We start from the raw sequence: 20,066 nt of genomic DNA, 5'->3' as shown, positions 1-20,066 counted from the left end.
ATATTATTGAACTTAGATTCTAACAACTATTTAAGATATTTATCCTAAGAAGGTCAAATTCATAAGAGATACGACATGCAAAAAAAAATTATAACACAGAAAAGAAATGGGTAAGCAGCCTAAAATGTAAACACATTATAGTGATTCAGAGAATGAAGACATTATTTCCAATGGAAAAATATAAAATGTTTCATGAAATAATTGTATTTTCTCATGAGCAGTCAGTTGAACATTCTGTGACTAAGGAAAGCTTCCCTAAATGGTATAGATATTTGGTGGTAAAAAAAAAGAAAGTTTTAAATTTCTACTTGCCAGTTCTCAAAAATGAGTTTGGGAATATTGGGATCCTCACATTGATGACCCACTAATTTACCTACAGTGTCTGCTAATTCCATGCATTCTTACTAAAATAGTAGGAAAGATCAAACAATTTGAGTTCTGAAATGTTTCATGGCTCTTTTACTTGTACATACTCAGGGTTCTGTATCAGATATCAGCTTCTGGGACTGGTGAGTCATAAACAGTGGTCTCGGGGAAGTCTTTAAGGTATTTGATTTCAATTAGGTGAGAATTTAGAAACAAAAATTCAGAGGATGCTATCAACAGTAGGACCACAGAGTTTTAGTTATGTTATATATAACTATATATATTAGTCACACTGATAATTTGCACCTGTAGTAATTATGGGTTATTAAATTGTTCTGATATGATGACTGACACAGAGTAATTTCTTGATTTTATTATTTGGAGTTAAATACAAAGTACTTAAATTTAAATTAAAAGCCATGGTATTTCCACCACAAACTTGGCCATAGTCTAGCATATAACTTTAACATTCAACCTTTTTTTGCTTTTAAAACTCAATATCTACAAACGTAGTTAGTGTAAAGAAGGCCATTGACAACTATTTGATTAGGATCATAGATATCAAAAATAATTGACGTGTAATTAATCATTGTGAAAAGTCGAGAAAATCTCATATATTTAAGATTTGGGCGTAACCTAAATACATTTCTCACCATGTTTTCAATAAGAAAAATCAATATTCAATAAGAAATAGCCAGTGATGTTGTGTGCTAGGTTAAATTGTTTTACTTTTTTCTAAGAAGAGTGGTAAGCCAGTGATGACTTTTTGAACTGAGGAATGACCTGGTCAGACTTTTATTTTGAAATATAACTCTAGCATATATTTGATACATAGTAAATGTGCATCTGAGACCTTGCCTCTAAAACAATGCATCTTGACCTCTTGCCTCATCAGCTTTCTGCAGTAATATTTGTTGCGTGAGCATCTGTCTCTAGTGTTAACCTTGACTTCTCCCTTGAGCTATGCTTTGCATTTCCCTTCTTATTGCATCTTCTTTTGGATAGACTAGAAACAAAAGTGAGATTCAGTACATTCCTTAAGATCCTTATTCCTCCATTCTTTAGTCCACTAGAAGATCTCCCTGAAGATAACAATTACACAGCAAATCAATGAACTTGTGTTTTCAGAAGCATTGCCATTGAAGCAAATCCCCTGAAGTTCTGGTAGCCAAATGCAATAAAGGAAAAATAAAATTGTCCTTAAAGACTTCACTACCAGTTATCACACACCAGGGAAGAAGTGACTGTTTCACATTTATATTGTTGTCACCCCATAAAACTTAGATGGAGCTTGTGTGCTTCTATTTTGTGAAAATTTCACATATTCTTGATGTTCTTCAGACTTCATACAAATTTATAAAATTATGGACCCATAGCTTTTATTTATGGTCTATGATTTTATTCTCTTTAACCTTGAGAAAGATGAAAATAACTGATTTGAATTAATTGACTGACATACTTGAAAATGTTTTGAAAAGTTTGGGCCATACATTGTTATGTTACCAGACAGAAAACATCATTATCATCCTCCCCCAGGAAAGACATTTTAAACTTTCATGGCAGGATATTGTGGATAACCTAGAAAAATAAATAAAACAATGTTACACTGCAGTGTCCCAGGCAATGACTCTCAAGAGCCATTCTAGATGAATTATTCTAAACTGAGAGAAAGAGACAGAGATACAGACAGAAGCACATAAATTTGATGTAACATATTCCACCTAAAAATTTAAAAAAAAAAGGAAATACTGCAGATTAGAGGAGTGAGAACTCCTGTTGTGTGTTGTCAAGTTGTCATAAAGGAAGAAAAGAATACCAGCACTATACGTATTCTTGAGAGCTTGACCACCTTTTTGGTAGATGCTTGAGGCAGAGAAAACACACATACACACACACACACACACACACACAAATCCATTTACTTTACTACTATACACAGCCTAAGCAGAGCGATAATTCATGTGATCTGTAGTACTATCTATATAATCCATTAAGATAGACTCTGTAGAGAGGACATGCATAAATCACCCTTACTTCTTCAGATATGACCACTGACTCACTTCCACAGAACCAGTTTGAATGATGACCATCTACTTCTGGAAACCCTATCACATATAGAAAACTACATGAAGGGGCTTTCCTTTTTGGAGTCTTAGATAACGTGTTTTTTAGATCAGGGTTTATATGAGGCTGTATAAGATTTTGATAAACAGCCTACATGGTTTAGAAATCTGAGAGAGACTTCACCAGACTCCTCTAAAATTCTGAATGATTTCCCATCTAATGTTTTTTTTCAAGAAGGGTGAAGTTCTGTGTGCTGTTGGGAGGCAATAGAGGTTTTCCAGGCACTTAAAAATCTCCTGATCTCTAATCTCGCTCTTTCCACTTCAACTCATTGTATATTCAGTCTCAGTTAAACAAAATCTCTGTGGGGTTATGCTTTTGAAATGAGGAAGAAAAAGGAAGAGGAGCAGAAGTAGGATAAGAAAGAAGAGAAGGAGGATGGAGTAGAAGTTGGAGGAAGAGGAGGAAATAGAAGAAAAGCTAAATGGGACTAATTATTTTGTCCTGTGACTATTATTTTCCTATAAATCTTTCCTGGTTTAAAATATTTATCTCAAAAAGGGCCAGAGCTACCAGGTAGGGCAGTGTTTGAACCTGGAGGCACGACCTTGTAGAAGATTAGCATCCGTGATATCACCTGTGCTAATGTCCTAGCCTGGTATAACTCATCAGGAAGTCCACCCAACACAAGAGGCAATTGAACCTATTCTTCTACCAGCTTGCATTTTTCCTCTAATGACTTGCTAAGCAACCAGAAAAACTCACCCAGGGATCTGTTTTTATTAGTCCCTAAAGCCTAGGAGCTACCTGACACATGTTTAAGTGGGATGGTTATAAATGGCTTTGAGATTACTTAGTTTTCCAATTGCTAAATTTTCAAATAATTTACCATTTATTTTGAGCTTATGTTTGGCAGCATTAAACATTTCTTTTTTAAAAATTTATTTTTTAATTATACTTTAAGTTCTAGGATACATGTGCACAGTCTGCAGGTTTGTTACATATGTAAACATGTGCCATGTTGGTGTGCTGCGCCCATTAACTGATCATTTACATTAGGTATATCTCCTAATGCTATCCTTCCCCCTCCCCCTTCCCCACAATATGCCCCGATGTGTGATGTTCCCCCTCCTGTGTCCAAGTGATCTCATTGTTCAATTTGCACCTATGAGTGAGAACATGCAGTGTTTGGTTTTCTGTTCTTGCGATAGTTTGCTGAGAACGATGGTTTCCAGCTGCATCCATGTCCCTACAAAGGTCACGAACTCATCCTTTTTTATGGCTGCATAGTATTCCATGGTGTATATGTACCACATTTTCTTAATCCAGTCTGTCACTGATGGACATTTGGGTTGCTTCCAAGTCTTTGCTATTGTGAATAGTGCCACAATAAACATATGTGTGCATGTGTCTTTATAGCAGCATGATTTATAATCCTTTGGGTATATACCCAGAAATGGGATGGCTGGGTCAAATGGTATTTCTAGTTCTAGATCCTTGAGGAATCGCCACACTTTTCCACAATGGTTGAACTAGTTTATAGTCCCACCAACAGTGTAAAAGTGTTCCTATTTCTCCACATCCTCTCCATTTCTTAATGAAAAATCTTGGAATAAGGTGGAAAATGTTTCTTGATGCATGTTTAAATGGGATAGTGGTAAATGGCTTTGAGCTTACTTAGTTTTCTAATTGCTAAATTTTCAAATAATTTACCAGTTCTTTTTAGCTCATGTTCGGCAGCATTAAGCATTTGTTAATGATAGACCTTGGGAAAGGAGGAAAATGTTTCTTAAGTGTAGAGGACACAGAGAAAGAGTTTAATCGTATTAATTGCACTTCCATTTCATCTGTCATCTCTGGTTTCAAGACAGACTATTCACATGATATGGGCCCTTATTACTCAGAGTAAGGTTGATGACTCTTGTAATTCAAGACTGGTATCTGTTGAACTGTCATATTTGGATGGTTGTTTTTCTTGTAATATAAAGGCATCTGAAGGGCTATCCTGTGTTTCAAATTTTAATTAAACATGTTATGGGTAAAAAAACTTACATTTTACTTGCTCAACTCTTTAACCTAATGTACAGAGGCAATTTTGTAAATATAATTTTATGTACATTCAACAAACACTAATTGGTTAGCAGTATACAAATAGTGTGCTGAATACAATGCAGATGGAATGGAAATAAATTTCTACCTAGTGACATTTACAGTGTACGAGGAACTACATATAAATCAAGGCAATAGAAAAATAAAATATCCATGCATCCATGGATGCAGCCGGAAACCATCATTCTCAGCAAACTATCACAAGAACAGAAAACCAAACACCACATGTTCTCACTCATAGGTGCGAATTGAACAACGAGATCACTTGGACACAGGAAGGGGAACATCACAACCAGGTCCTATTGTGGGGAGGGGGTAAGGGGGAGGGATAGCATTAGGAGATATATCTAATGTAAATGACGAGTTAATGAGTGCAGCACAGCAACATGGCACATGTTTACATATGTAACAAACCTGTACATCGTGCACATGTACCCTAGAACTTAAAGTATAATAAAAAAAGAATAAATTATGACAAAAGAAAAAAAGAAAAAGAAAATGCAATTCAAACTGTATTTAGTAGTCAGAAGAAAAAGAAAAAGTTATTGTGATAGAAAAATAATGTAGATAGTAGAAAAGTTTTCTCTAAGGAAGGGACCTTGAAGTTATAACCTGTGGGATAAAAAGAAATAATCCAAAGGAAGAGTTAGGGTATGGATGTGCTGTCAGATGTATCAGCATAAACAAGGGTCATGGGGGAGGAAAAGATCTTGTCCTGTATGGGACAGAAAATAATGGATAATGGGAGTTGAGCACAGTAAGTGTGGTGGGGGCAAAGGCACAGAAGTGCTTGCAGAAGTAAACAGGGTCAGATTAGGTCGAGAGTCAGAAAAATAGCAATTAGTTTGAATTGTATTCAAATGCGATTGACATATATACTAACAAGTTTTTTCAAAAGGGAAATGATGTGATCTTATTCAGGTTTTTAAAATATCCCTATTCTTCCATAAAGAAAGATCTAGAAGGAGGTTAAAAGTGGGCGTGAAGAAACCAGCTAGGCTCTAACAATTACTATGTAAAAGATAATGATGGATTGATATTTGTGGCAAAGCAAAATCAGAGAAAAGGCTTGATTTGAAATGTGTTATGAAAGAAAAATTAGCAAGACATTGTATTGAGTGGATGTGTAAGATAGAAGAGAATGAAAAATCAGGGAGGACTTCAGCAATAGAGTGATGATAATAAATTTCCTGTGATGGGACAGGTGGTTGGAAGAACATGTTAGAATGGAGGGACTGACCCAGCAGTTCAATACTGTACATGTTATGTTTAAGGTATCCATGAGATATTTAAATAATGATTCTAAATTAGCAGGTGGTTATATAAGAATGTATTTCAGAGAAGTGTGAAGTAAAGATATATTTTGGGGACTTATCAATATATGATATCTTTATAGTCTTTTTGAATGCATGACTATGCTTCTGGGGAGAATGGAGAAAGAAAAAAGGTGAATACAAAGCTATGATAAATTCCAACCTAGAGGCCACAAAGAAAAGGAGCCAATAGAGGAGATTGATAATGAATAGGAGAAAGAGGTAGAAGGTTATGGAGAAATCAAATTTGTTAGAAGGTGGTAGTTAAGTATATTGAATCTTGTTGATGATTTGAATAAGATGAAGATCAAAAACTGTGCTTTGTATTTAACAGCACAATAGGATTTCTGGAATTTCACTAGAACAGTCCTACTGGCAAGAAGACACGAAAGCTAGATTAGAATGGCTTGAGGAAAGAATGAAAAGTTGAGATGATTTAACAAATATTCCTTTCAATACATTTATCTATGAAAGGGAAAGAGAAAAATATGTATGTACTTAGATAAATATGTGTTTTCAATATGTTTCTCTTAGTTTTTTCCAATAAATGTTTACTGACCATCAAGTACATCAGTATGTGCCAGTCATCACATTAACCCTGGCCATTCAGTGGAAAATGTAACATAGTCCCCTGCCTAGGGGCACTGGTAGTATGCTGGAAAAGACATATAAATCAATTTGGCATAACAACAGGAATGTCATTAAAAACTATAATTATTACCATGAACCCTACATACTGATTTTGTATGGAAAAATCTTTATAAAAACCTAGAAACAAAAATATTTATCTAGCCCAGTAATATAGCACAAAGATATCTCAATATTACCTGTTTTGGAGCAAAGTATTCTTTACATTTGATATTTGATTATTACTAGAGTTTTTTATTATTATAGGTAAATGATATCTTCAGAATATTATTCTCACTTTCTGGTTGCCACCTATTTTGACTTTTGCCTCCCAATCAAGTTAGATGACCACATAGAGAAATATGCCATGTATCTTTTATAGAATACTGAATCTGTTAATATCTTAATGAGGAAAACAGAAACCATTTCTAACACTTAAGTAATAGAGATAATTGGATATACACGTGAAAAAAAAAGAGCTGACAATAACCAGAAGTTAGTGAGGTAAACAGAGGCCTGCAGTGGCATGAAACCACTCCATTTCATGGCTGGAAAGACAAAGGGAAGAGGAACAAGTCACGTGAAGTATGCTGGATTATTTTCTGTATTATGTACTCCTTATTTCAAGTAGAAAATAAGAATAAACCACAACATTTTATCTTCAAATGTTACTGTAAATAGAGTGAAATATACTAATAGTCCACTGGATTACTCATCTGACAAAGGGCTAATATCCAGAACCTATAAAGAACTCAATCAAATTTACAAGAAAAAAAAAACCCCATCAAAAAATGGGCAAAGGATATGAATAGACACTTCTCAAAAGAAGACATTCATACAGCCAACAGACACATGAAAAAAAATGCTCATCATCACTCACCATCAGAGAAATGCAATTCAAAACCACAATGAGATGCCATCTCACACCAGTTAGAATGGCAATCATTAAAAATCAGGAAACAACAGGTGCTGGAGAGGATGTGGAGAAATAGGAACATGATTACACTGTTGGTGGGACTATAAACTAGTTTAACCATTGTGGAAAACAGTGTGGGGATTCCTCAAGGATCTAGAACTAGAAATACCATTTGACTCAGCCATCTCATTACTGGCGATATACCCAAAGGATTATAAATCATGCTGCTATAAAGACACATGCACACGTATGTTTATTTCAGCACTATTCACAATAGCGAAGACTTGGAAGCAACCCAAATGTCCATCAATGCCAGACTGTATTAAGAAAATGTGGCACATATACACCATGGAATACTTTGCAGCCATAAAAAAGGTTGAGTTTGTGTCCTTTGTAGGGACATGGATGCAGCTGGAAACCATCGTTCTCAGCAAACTATCGCAAGAACGGAAAACCAAACACTGCATGTTCTCACTCATAGGTGGGAATTGAACAATGAGATCACTTGGACACAGGAAGGGGATGGTCACACACTGGGGCCTATTGTGGGGAGGGGGGAGGGGGAGGGGGAGGGGGAGGGGGAGGGGGAGGGGGAGGGATAGCATTAGGAGATATACCTAATGTAAATGACGAGTTAATAGGTGCAGCACACCAACATAGCACATGTATACATATGTAACAAACCTGCACGTTGTGTACATGTACCCTAGAACTTAGAGTATAATAATAATAAAAAAAATGTAAAGTCATTCAGATAATAGAAACTGTTGTGCAGATCTTAAAACGTGGTTTGTGATGATTAAATTTAATTGACAGTGATGTTTGTTAACTAGACTGTCAGAGTAGAAGATTGTTTTAGTTTTGTTACCTAAAATAATCGACTTTAGCATAGAACTGTTGATAACAAATCTTGATGATGCTTCATGTATCAAAAATATAGTACAGTGGTTTGAAGTGTGGGTTCTGGAGTCTCATTTCTTGGGTAAAAATCTTGGCTGTGCCATTTTCTAGCTGTATTATCAGAAAATTAGACAGGACTACAGGATAACACTGCTTTTCATTAAACCATACTTTTTATTTTATTGAAATTATTTAAGAATAATTCTCAAGAGAGACGCATATTTTTAACTTGTTACATATCTAGTGCCAATAAGCTTCTCAAATTTAATATACTTAAACAGAAATTGTGATCTATCCTCCAATCTGTAAATGGTCTTCTTTAGTTTAGTAAATTTGCTCACCTTATTTAATTTTTATTTCTATTTTATTGATAGGAATACAAATTTACAAATCATTCACTAAACTTCTTTTGTTTTCACCCCATGCATCTAGCCTATCAGCATATATATTATAGGCTCTGCCTTCCACGTATATCCTGAATACAAACTTTACTCACTATATTCACCATTTCCACTCCAGGTCAGTCAAATCATTTCCCTTTCCTAGACCATTGCCTGCTTCCCAAATATACTTTAGCTTCTGTTCTTCCCCCCAACCCAGACTCCATTGAGGGTCTATTATCTAAAGTAATCTTTTTATGATATCAATAAGATCAGAACTTTCTTATTTCAACTATTCCAATGGCTTCCCATAATTCTCAGAATCAATTCCAAATTCAACAACAAACAAGAAACCACATTATCTGGTTTCTAATCACCTCTGTGACCTCACTTCTACCTACATGGCCTTCCCTTATTCTCTTTAACTGTCTGTGTTGCTTTTGCGTAAACATACTAAGCATTTTCCTGCCTGCAGGCCTTTGCACTGCCATTCTTTTCGCCTTCAATACTGTTTCCTAAAATACTCACGTTAATTTATATCGCTGTTCAGAGAGGACTTCCCTGGCCACTGCCTCCAAAACAACCCTTGCTGTTTTTCCTTATTATGTGTTTTGGGATATTTTGTCTTAAAATCACTTATCACTAATTGATATTAATTAATTAATTCAAATTTATTTCCTAAAATACAAAGTATATAATGGAGAAACTTTGCCTATCTTGTTGACCAATTCATTTCCAACAATTACAACAGTCACTGGCACTTAGATACTGATCAATAAACGCTTGTTGTGTGAAGACATAGAGGGCTATACAATATCCATGTGAAAGCAGATGACCATATTCTCATAAAACTCTAATTCAGAAGATCTTATTTGCATGTTCTTTCTCAAATATAGATTCATAAAGAAAATAGTTTTTTTAAGTCATTATGTTTCATAGAAATTACTGTATCATTTTGGTACCTATTAAGGTTTTAATACATATCAGTGACTCATTATGCTATTTGTAGTAGGCACTAAATATTTGTTTTGCAGATAAATAAATGAGGAAAAGAGAGATAGATTGGTAAAATAAATTATAGTAAGCATGAAGTTAAAAAATATGCAAGTTAAATGTTTACTGAGTTAAAGCAAACCTAAATATTTGAAATTCCTGTATTTGCCCTGTGAAATCAAGCAATCGAGAAAAAGAAATGCCCAGCCCTTTTTGAGATGTTTTCTTTTGGTTTTATTTCCTTGTCGGTATTAAAGAATATTATCAGAAATATCAAGTGAGGCAAAGTTTTGCGTGTGTATTAGGGCAATGACAGCTGCTATAAAAATAACCTCCAAAATTCACTAGATTAATATAATAGGAATATATTTTCATTCAAATCAAGTTCAAATGAGTGTCCAATTTCAGCTATTGTCTTTCAGATAGAGATTCAGGGACCAAGGTTGTTTCCTTTTTGTGGCTTCATCATCTTTATCATGTGTCTTCATAAGTCACCAGGGTGAAGAGGTTGGAGGTTCATACATAGCAGACTTTTATGGATCGATCTAAAAGTGGCACACATAATGACCACATTTTGTTGATTAGAACTAAGTCACTTGGTCTTAAAAAATGACTGAGACATATAATCCAAGAGTAGGAGGAAATAGCTTTAGTGACCTGTACTAAACTTTGCCACACGGTTTGGGATTTAACTAAGGAAGATACAGAAATTTCTCTAGGATAAATTGTATTGACATGCATTGGGGTGTGTGTGTGAGTGAGTGTATCTATATATATATATATTCAAAATTTGTATTAACATGACCAATGAATGCATTAATATAATCAATAGATAGGAGAGAAAGGTCACATAGTTATGATCTACTTGGAGGAACATTTAATAAAATTATACACATTGCTAGTTCTTGAAGAACATAAACAGATATTTGCTATCAACTTCAAAATTGAGAAAACAAATTCGCCTTTGGGAGTTAAACTTCAAGAACAGAACATAATAGATGTGAGCCTAGGCATGCAATATAGGAAAGAGAAAGTATGGCTTCCTTTCTGCTGAACTTAAGTTTAACCTGGAATAATGAATGTGGTAATATATCTAATGATTTAGTAGTCCATGTTATTAGCATATCAGAATCATAAAGATAAATGTTGGCAATACCAATGTTAACATGAATAAGGATAGATAGCTTTAACCAATGAACAAATATTTCAGACCTGTTAATGAGATCATTCTTATGGTAATATCTTACGGGATTAAATGTTTGAATCACCTAATTCTACATGTTCTGATATAATGCTCATCAAGAAAACCTGTTCTTATATAGCTATGCTGACAGAGAGAGAGGGTTTGATGATTCCCTAATTCTGTGATGGCAATTTTTCAAGGTAATTGATAATGGCTTCTGATTGTGATTTGGGAGAAAACTGCTGACCAGGGCCATGAAAGTATTTATTAGCTGTATAACAGCTACATTTTCATTGTAAGCTGGTATGTTGGCATTCTGATCTCTACCTAGTTTTATACACATTTCCTTAGTCTGTGAAGTCTTTCCAGGGCTTGTTGCTTACCTTAGAGTAGAGAAAAGAAAAAAATCACTGGTTCTTTAAGGTGTGGAATAAGATTCCATTTTTTTTTTTTTTTTTTGCTGTTTCTTTTATCATTTCTAGATTCTTTTTTTATTCTTTTTTTTTTTTTTTTTTTGAGACAGAGTCTTGCTCTGTTGCCCAGACTGGAGTGCAGTGATGTGATCTCGGCTCACTACAAGCTCTGCCTCCCAGGTTCACCCCATTCTCCTGCCTCAGCCTCCCAAGTAGCTGAGACTACAGGCGCCCGCCACCACGCCTGGCTAATTTTTTGTATTTTTAGTAGAGACAGGGTTTCACCGTGTTAGCCAGGATGGTCTCGATCACCTGACCTTGTGATCCACCCACCTCGGCCTCCCAAAGTGCTGAGATTACAGGAGTGAAACACCATGCCCAGCCCCTTCTCTTTTTTCTTAATTTAAATGCATTCTGTATCCATTAGGGTAATGGATCCTGTCGTTCTTGTGTTTTTGTTTGCTGTGGATATTTTTCCATTTAATGTTTAGGTTTTTATACACAAAAACTTTACTCTTTTGTTCTTTTCTTCTTTTATTTTTAGTTGACACATAATAATTGTACATATTTATGGAATACATAGTAATATTTCAATGCATGTATACATTGTGTAATGATAAGATCGGTAATTCGTATAATATTGAAGATATCTTTTTTGTGTGTTGGGAGCATTAATATTCTCTCTTTTAACTTTTAAAAAATTTGTATCAAATTAAGGGTTACAAGTGCAATTTTATTACATGACTATATGGTATAGTGATGAAATCTGGGATTTTAGTATATCCATCACTCCAATAACAGACATTGTACCCGTAAGTAATTTCTCATTATCCACCCTCCTTGTCCTCCCCCACCTTTTAAAGGCTCCAGTTTTTATTTTTCTACACTCTATGTCCGTATGTACACATTATTTAGCTCCCACTTGTAACTGAGAACATGTGGGTATTTGTCTTTCTGTGCCTGGGTTGTTTCACACTGAAAAATGACCTCCAGTTCCATCCCCATTGCTGCAAAACACCTGACTTAATTCTTTTTATGGATAAATAGTACTTCATTGTGTATATATACTACAATTTTCTTGATCCAGTCTTCACTGACAGGGTGATTCCATATCTTTGCTATTGTGAATGGTGCTGTGATAAACATATTAATATATGTATTTTTTTGATATAATGATTTATTTTCCTTTAGATATATACCCAGTAGTGGGACTGCTGAATTGAATGGTAGTTCTATTTTTTAGTTCTTTGAGAAATCTCCATACTGTTTTCCACAGAGGTTGTCCTAGTTTACATTCCTATCAAAAGCATATAAGGGTTCCCTTTTCTCTACATCCTTGCCAATATCTGTTATTTTTTGTCTTTTTAATGATAGCCATTCTAACTGATGTAAGATGATATCTCATTGTGGTTTTGACTGGCTTTTCTCTGATGATTAGTGACATTGAGCAGCTTTTCATATGTTTATTGGCCACTTGTATGTCTTCTTTTGAAAAAATGCCTATTCATGCCCTTTGTCCACTTTTTTTGATAGGGTTGTATTTTTTATTGTTTTTGAGTTGTTTGAGTTCCCTGTAAAATTATAAATATTAGTTCCTTGTTGAATGCATTGTGTGAAAACATTTTCTCTCATTCTGCAGATTATCTGTTGACTCTGTCAGTTGTTTCTTTTTCTATGCAGAAGATTCTTAGTTTAACTCAATTCCATTTGTCTATTTTTGTTTTTGTTGCTTGTGCTTTTGAGATCATACTGATAAAAATCTTTGCCTATACCAATGTCCTGAGGTATTTACCCTATGTTTTCTTCTAGTAGTTTTATAGCTTGGGGTCTTATGCTTAAGTCTTTAATCAATTTTGAGTTGATTTTTCTATATGGTGAGAGATAGGAGTCTAGTTTTATTCTTCTTCATATGAATATCCAGTTCTTCCTGTGCTATTTATTGAAGAGAGCATTCTTTCTCTAACGTTTGGTATCTCTGTCAAAAATCAGCTAGCTGTAAATATATGGATATGTCTCTTTCTTCTCTATTCTGTTTCATTGGTCTATGTGTCTGTTTTTATAGCAATACCATGATGTTTTAAGTTACTATAGCTTCATAGTATAATTTAAAGTCAGAGAGTGTGATGCTTTCAGCTTTGTCGTTTTTGTTTAGGATTGCTTTGGCTATTCAGAATCTTTTGTGATTCCATATGAACTTAGAATTGTTTTTCCTATCACTCTGAAAAATATCATTGGTATTTTGATAGAGATTTCTTTGAATCTGTAGTTTGCTTTGAGTGGCATGGTCATTCTTATAGTTTGAATGTTTGACCCCGCCCAAATCCCATGTTAAATTGTAATCCCAGTGCTGGAGGTATGGCCTGAGGGGAGGAGTTTGGGTCATGGGGGCGGATCCCTCATCAGTTTCTGCTGTTGTCACAACAGTTGGTGAGTTCCTGTGAGATCTGGTTATTTTAAAGTGTGTCTCCTACCCGTCCCCTCCCTGGCTCTCTCTCTCTCTTCCTCTCTCTCTTTGTTGCTCCTGCTGTTGTCATGTGATGTGCCTACTCCTTCTTCATCTTCTGTTATGACTGTAAACTTTCTGCGGCTTCCTTAGAAGCCAAGCAAATGCCAGCACCATGCTTCCTCTAAAGCCTGCAGAACTGAGAGCCAATTAAACCTCTTTTATTTATGAATTACCCAGTCTCAAGTATTTCTTTATAACAATGCAGAATGGTTTAATACAGTCGTTTAAACAGTATTAATTCTTCTGCTCCATGAACACGGGCTGTCTTTCCCTTCATTTGTGTCCTCTCCAATGTCTTTCATCAGTGCTTTGTAGTTTTCCTTGAAGAGATTTTTCACCTCTTTAGTTAAATTTATTCCTATGTATTTCTTTTGTGTGGCTATTGTGACTGGGATTGCATTTTTAATTTCTTTTTCAGAAAGTTCATTATTGTTGTATGGAAACAATGCTACATTTTGGTGTATGGAAACAATGCTAAATTTCGTATGTTAATTTTTTTATTCTACAATTTCACTGAATTTGTTCATCAGCTCTAAGAGATTTTGTGGTAGAGTCTTTAGGTTTTTCTATATATAAGATTATGTCTTCTGCAAAGAGGGTCAATTTGACTTCCTCTTTTCTAATTTGAAAGCCCTTTATTTCTCTCTCATTCCTAATTACTCTTGTTGACACTTCCAGGACAATGGTGAATAACAATGTTGAAAGTGGGCATCCTGTCTTTTTACAGTTCTTAGAGGAAAGGGTTTCAACTTTTGCCCATTAAGTATGATTTCAGGTGTAGGTTGTCATTTGTGGCCTTCATTATGTTAAGGTATTTTTTATGCCAAATTTGTTGAGGGTTTTTATGATGAAGTGATGTTCAATTTTATCAAATTAGTTTCTGCATCTATTGAGATATTTACATAGATTTTGTCCTGATATTGTTGGTTGATATATCAAACTTAATGATTTACATATGTTGAAACATCCTTGCATACCTGGGATAAATCCCACTTGATCATAGTATATTATCTTCTTGATGTGTTGTTGTATTCAGTTCGCTAGTGTTTTCGGGAGAACTTTTGTATCTAGGTTCATTAATAATAGTTGCCTGTGGATTTTTTTTTTATGTTCTTATCTAGTTTTGGTGTCAGGGTAATGCTGGACTCATAGAATGAGTAAGGAAGAATTTCCTTCTCTTCAGTGTTTTGTAATAGCTTGAGAAGAGTTGGTGTTAGTTCTTTTCTAAAAGTATGATCAATTTCAGCAGTAAAGCCATCTGGTCCTGGGCTTTTCTTTGTTGAGAGAAGCAGTTATCTAACATCAGGAATCATCTGACATTTATACAAACTTCTTGGTGTGAGTTCAAAGTGACTACAGAATATGGAACTGTGAAACAACAACCACCTACATCTGAAACAAGAATTAAGTGTTCTGAAAAATGAGATGTAATCTTTAACAAATATTAGAACACTAAAGCAGGGATGTCTATTAGGTATGTCTTTAGTGTTAGGAAATAGACATGTATTAGTATTTTAAAATCATTTTTGAAATATTATTTTCTTACAAATAAAAATGATTCATATAGTATAACTAGTTTTTAACTCTACATTTATAAAAGTACCTCTCTGGTCCGTTTATACTTATTTATACAGCATCACAATTTTCATTCACAGTTTCTTCATGTGAAAGCTATTTTATAGGATATGGTAGAAATAGCCTTTTCATGTCAAACCAAAACATACAAAGATCATTCCTAATGCAAGCCAATACAAACTAAAATAATTTACAAATCACAAGAATATGTTTTTAAATTTTCTGTTGCAGATACTGCATTTTACATTAGTTTCCAACTAAATTTTACTTTTAGAGCAGAAAAGTTTTATAATTTGTAATGTGACTTTTTTTGTATATCCACATTAATTACCATACAGTACAAATTCCTCATTGAAAAACTATATTCTCAAAACAAATGTAAAAATAGTATTTTGACTTAAAATTAAAAGAATTAAGAATAAATTTGGGCATTCAGCTGTGCATATTTCTAATTGAAAGGATTGAGTCCATTTTGAAATATGGGTAAAATTTACTATAGAGATTAATTTTCAAGTAAAATATTTTATTTGAGCTATCCAATATGTCTATGAAAATGCAAATGGATTCCAAAACAAACTTTAAAATATCTCTCAGGAACAAAGAAACTGAACTTAATTTAATTACTGTAATTGTCATTTTCAGACCTGCTCCATTGGGCTTCTTTGTGGTGATGAAATAAGGATAATTACCTGTTTAACTCCCATCTTTCAAAGAGCAGATCCCATTTCCACACAGACATATACAGTTCTCCCTTCTGAGACTTTGATCAGTAGCTTTCCATCTATAAAGGCTACTAGAATACCAACCATAATGGATACTTATCCAGTTGATCAAGGTAAGTAGAAGTAAGATATTAAGAAGTTTGAGTTTGAAAAAGTTGTGTAGTAAAAGCATATTTTCTGAATTATTAAAATCTTTTTTTTCTGAGATACATGATTTTTAGGGGTGTAAAATTGAGCATTATTGGTTATGTGTCCAGTTTTAAGTTTTGTTTTAAGCAATGTTGTTTGCTAATACTATTTCTGGATCAGTAAAAAAAAATGTAAATTAACAGTTTTTATTCCACTGTCCACTGTGTAAATTTTAATAGACAACTGGACCTCAATCCCAGCACATTTTGTTTTAAAAGGGCATTGTGCTACTTGCTTCAGTGTGTCTTTACTTCATATTCTCTGAGTCATTAATGTAAATTTATATTCCTATTAAATTATTTGACTAACACTCAGGTAAAAGATATGTGCTTATTTTCCTATTGTGAATTATTTTAACAACATGTTTTTTTCATGTTCAATTATTTAACTTTCTAAATCAAGTGATGTCATATTATAAACAGTACATTGTATATTAAATTCCAAATTTACTCTTCATGTAGTCAATGCCACTTCGAATAATCAGAGTAAGAATTGTAGTTCTTAGCAAGGAATTCTTTAAGAAAAAATAATTTTGAAGGCTATTGGATATTCTAAGTAGAAATGTACCTTGTCTATTTTTCATCTATGTAATTTCTATTCTTTTAAAAATTTAAATTGAAATACAGTGTTATCTAATATAAACAGAACATTTTGCCTCTTGAGGAAGTAAAACAATATTTCTAACATTTCTAACCTGATAGGTCAAACATTCATTGATTGTGTCAATGCAAAGGAGTTGTAATTTTTCATGTTTTCTAATTCAAAGGAGTCATTTAGTTGGGAATATGTCAATTCTGTGTAATGCCATTTGTCCTGACTTTAGCCCTCCCATGGAGTGTAAATAATAGGAATCTTTGCATTTATGCAGTTTGTGAAATCATTAAACCTCCTCATATACTTTTATTAGAAATATGATTTAAAGAACCATATTTGTCTGCATATAATGGATGTAAGGTGGCAGTGCAATTTGCCTGAGATTTATCCCAGTGCCAAAGTGGTTCATTTCTAATTCATTTTTCTAATCTTTTTGACTTTTTCCTTTTTGTAGGTCCAAAACAGACAGGCATTGTCAAGCATGACATTCTCCCAACCACTGGTTTGGCAACGTTAAGAATTAGCACACCCTTGGAAAGCTACTTACTCGAAGAACTGATTGTCACTAGAGAGCTTTCAGCAAAACACAGTCTTCTTTCTTCCACAGATGTTTCCTCTTCTCGATTCCTGAATTTTGGTATTCGTGACCCAGCACAAATTGTCCAGGACAAAACATCGGCATCGCATATGCCTATTCGAACTTCAGCAGCCACACTAGGTTTCTTTTTTCCTGATAGGAGAGCAAAGACCTCATTTATCATGTCTTCCTTAATGTCAGATTTTATTTTTCCTACACAATCTTTATTATTTGAGAACTATCAGACTATTGCTTCATCTGCTACCCCAACGACTTCAGTAATTAGAAGCATTCCAGGGGCTGATATTGAGTTAAACAGACACTCATTACTCTCCCGTGGATTCCTGCTTACAGCTGCCTCCATAAGTGCAACTCCAGTTGTCTCTAGGGGGGCTCAAGAGGATATCGAAGAATATTCAGCTGTTTCTTTAATTTCAAGAAGAGAGCACTGGAGATTGCTCAGCTCCTCGATGTCTCCCATTTTTCCCGCTAAGATAATTATATCTAAACAGGTAACCATCTTAAACTCATCAGCTCTGCACCGGTTCGGTACAAAAGCCTTCATTCCCAGTGAATATCAGGCTATTACTGAAGCTTCAAGCAACCAAAGACTCACAAACATCAAATCACAGGCTGGTGATTCTTTAAGAGAATTAAGCCAAACATGTGCAACATGTTCTATGACTGAAATAAAATCCTCTCATGAATTCTCAGATCAAGTTTTGCATAGCAAACAGTCCTACTTTTATGAGACATTCTGGATGAACTCAGCGATATTAGCCAGCTGGTATGCACTAATGGGAGCTCAAACTATCACTTCTGGGCATTCATTTTCTTCTGCTACTGAAATAACACCATCAGTGGCATTCACAGAAGTGCCATCTTTATTTCCTTCTAAAAAGAGTGCAAAAAGAACAATTTTATCCTCATCCTTGGAAGAATCCATTACCCTATCAAGTAATTTGGATGTTAATTTATGTTTGCATAAGACTTGTTTATCCATTGTCCCTTCACAAACTATCTCTTCAGATTTGATGAATTCTGATTTGACTTCAAAATTGACTACTGATGAACTGTCAGTATCAGAAAACATTTTAAAACTATTGAAAATAAGACAATATGGCATAACTACGGGCCCCACTGAGGTATTAAATCAAGACAGCTTATTGGACATAGAAAAAAGTAAAGGATCTCATACACCGTTCAAACTTCACCCAAGTGATAGTTCTCTAGATTTTGAGTTAAACTTACGAAGTTATCCAGATGTAACTTTAAAGACATATTCAGAAATTACACTTGCAAATGACCTCAAAAATAATCTGCCACCGTTGACAGGCTCAATGCCTGATTTTTCAGAAGTCACCACCAATGTTGCATTTTATACAGTTTCAGCAACTCCAGCACTTTCAATACAGATGTCTTCCTCCATGTCTGTAATTAGGCCAGATTGGCCATATTTTATAGATTATATGACCTCTCTTAATAAAGAAGTCAAGACTTATTCAGAATGGTCCAAATGGGAACTTCAGCCTAGTGTGCAATATCAGGAATTTCCCACTGCAAGCTGGCATCTTCCCTTCACTAGATCTCTTACTTTGTCTTCACTGGAATCCATTGTGGCACCTCAACGGCTGATGATTTCTGGTGAGTTTCTCAGTTTCTGTTCAGTAAACTTTTATAAATGAGTTTCTTTTCTACAGAGAAGAAAGAGCCTGTCATGGTCACCAGGTGCTCTAAACAGCCTCGTTGTAATCAGGGCAGCAAGAAGTTCAATGGAGAAGGCACCTGCTGTTGTACCTGACACAGATGGTTATTCTTTATGCACTGCCACAAAGGCTACCAGATCAATACAGTAGTAGGTTGGAGACAGCTATACTGCTGGCAAGCAATCAGAAACTGAACTAGTTCAATTCATTACAACAGATCTTTCAAAGTTTAGAAATAACTTTTATTATTCTCATTTCTTGAAATAGCTTCTTTGTCAGGTTGAACACAATGTAACATACTCTTTCTAACAGTATCTTCGGTGGTGGTATTTTTTTATATGGGAAAGATGAAATCACTGGAACTTTATTGAGATTACCTGTCCTCTATGGCATGGTGTATCATTTTTAAATTTAAAGTTTTGATGTTTCATTTTATATAATTCAGAACATAAGTTAATGTCATGTATTTTATTTAACAAAAGCACTAGACAAAAAATGAAAGAGAGAATATCTGTGAATTTGAATTCAGAGCCTTGATATATTAATGACAAGCCAGTTTTCTTAGATAACAGTTCTTACTTTAAAGCACATTTGAAAGCACTAATCTCTTCTTCCCTTGTAATTGCTATCAAATTGGTAAGGATGTAAAAAAGGAAAAAGTTTAAAGAATTGCATTTATCAGAAATAGAAGATTTTTCATTATTTAAAGAAGTTCTGTCTTGTGGAATTTTCAAGTGTTACTTTGTGGCAGTGAAATTAATTTTCCTTCGATGATAAACTTACAGTGTTTTGTGTCTGTGTATGTATGGTTGTGTTTTTTTGCTTCATATATTACCTCAACATTTAAAGGGGTTGGGTATGTAACTTATGGCTGAAAATTCAGTAACATGAAAGAACAAGTCATTCTATTTGGTATATTTAATATGATATAAT

The 20,066-nt window shown here is 34.3% G+C and overlaps 1 protein-coding gene across 2 annotated transcripts in view; it reads left to right on the top strand.

The window, feature by feature from the left end:
- The window catches only part of EYS (eyes shut homolog), a 2,089,174-nt gene that overhangs the window by 1,179,827 nt on the left and 889,281 nt on the right, over positions 1-20,066 (top strand). For both annotated transcript variants that reach the window (XM_033217548.1, XM_033217547.1), the window contains 2 exons: positions 15,988-16,180; positions 17,305-19,071. In XM_033217548.1, the coding sequence (XP_033073439.1) occupies positions 15,988-16,180; positions 17,305-19,071 (1,960 nt within the window). The remainder of the gene's footprint in view (positions 1-15,987; positions 16,181-17,304; positions 19,072-20,066) is intronic.

Source organism: Trachypithecus francoisi, unplaced genomic scaffold (assembly GCF_009764315.1).
Source record: "Trachypithecus francoisi isolate TF-2019V2 unplaced genomic scaffold, Tfra_2.0 Lachesis_group10, whole genome shotgun sequence".
Taxonomy (NCBI): domain Eukaryota; kingdom Metazoa; phylum Chordata; class Mammalia; order Primates; family Cercopithecidae; genus Trachypithecus; species Trachypithecus francoisi.
The sequence above is the reverse complement of the archived record's forward strand: the minus strand, read 5'-3'. Positions and strand labels throughout refer to the sequence as shown.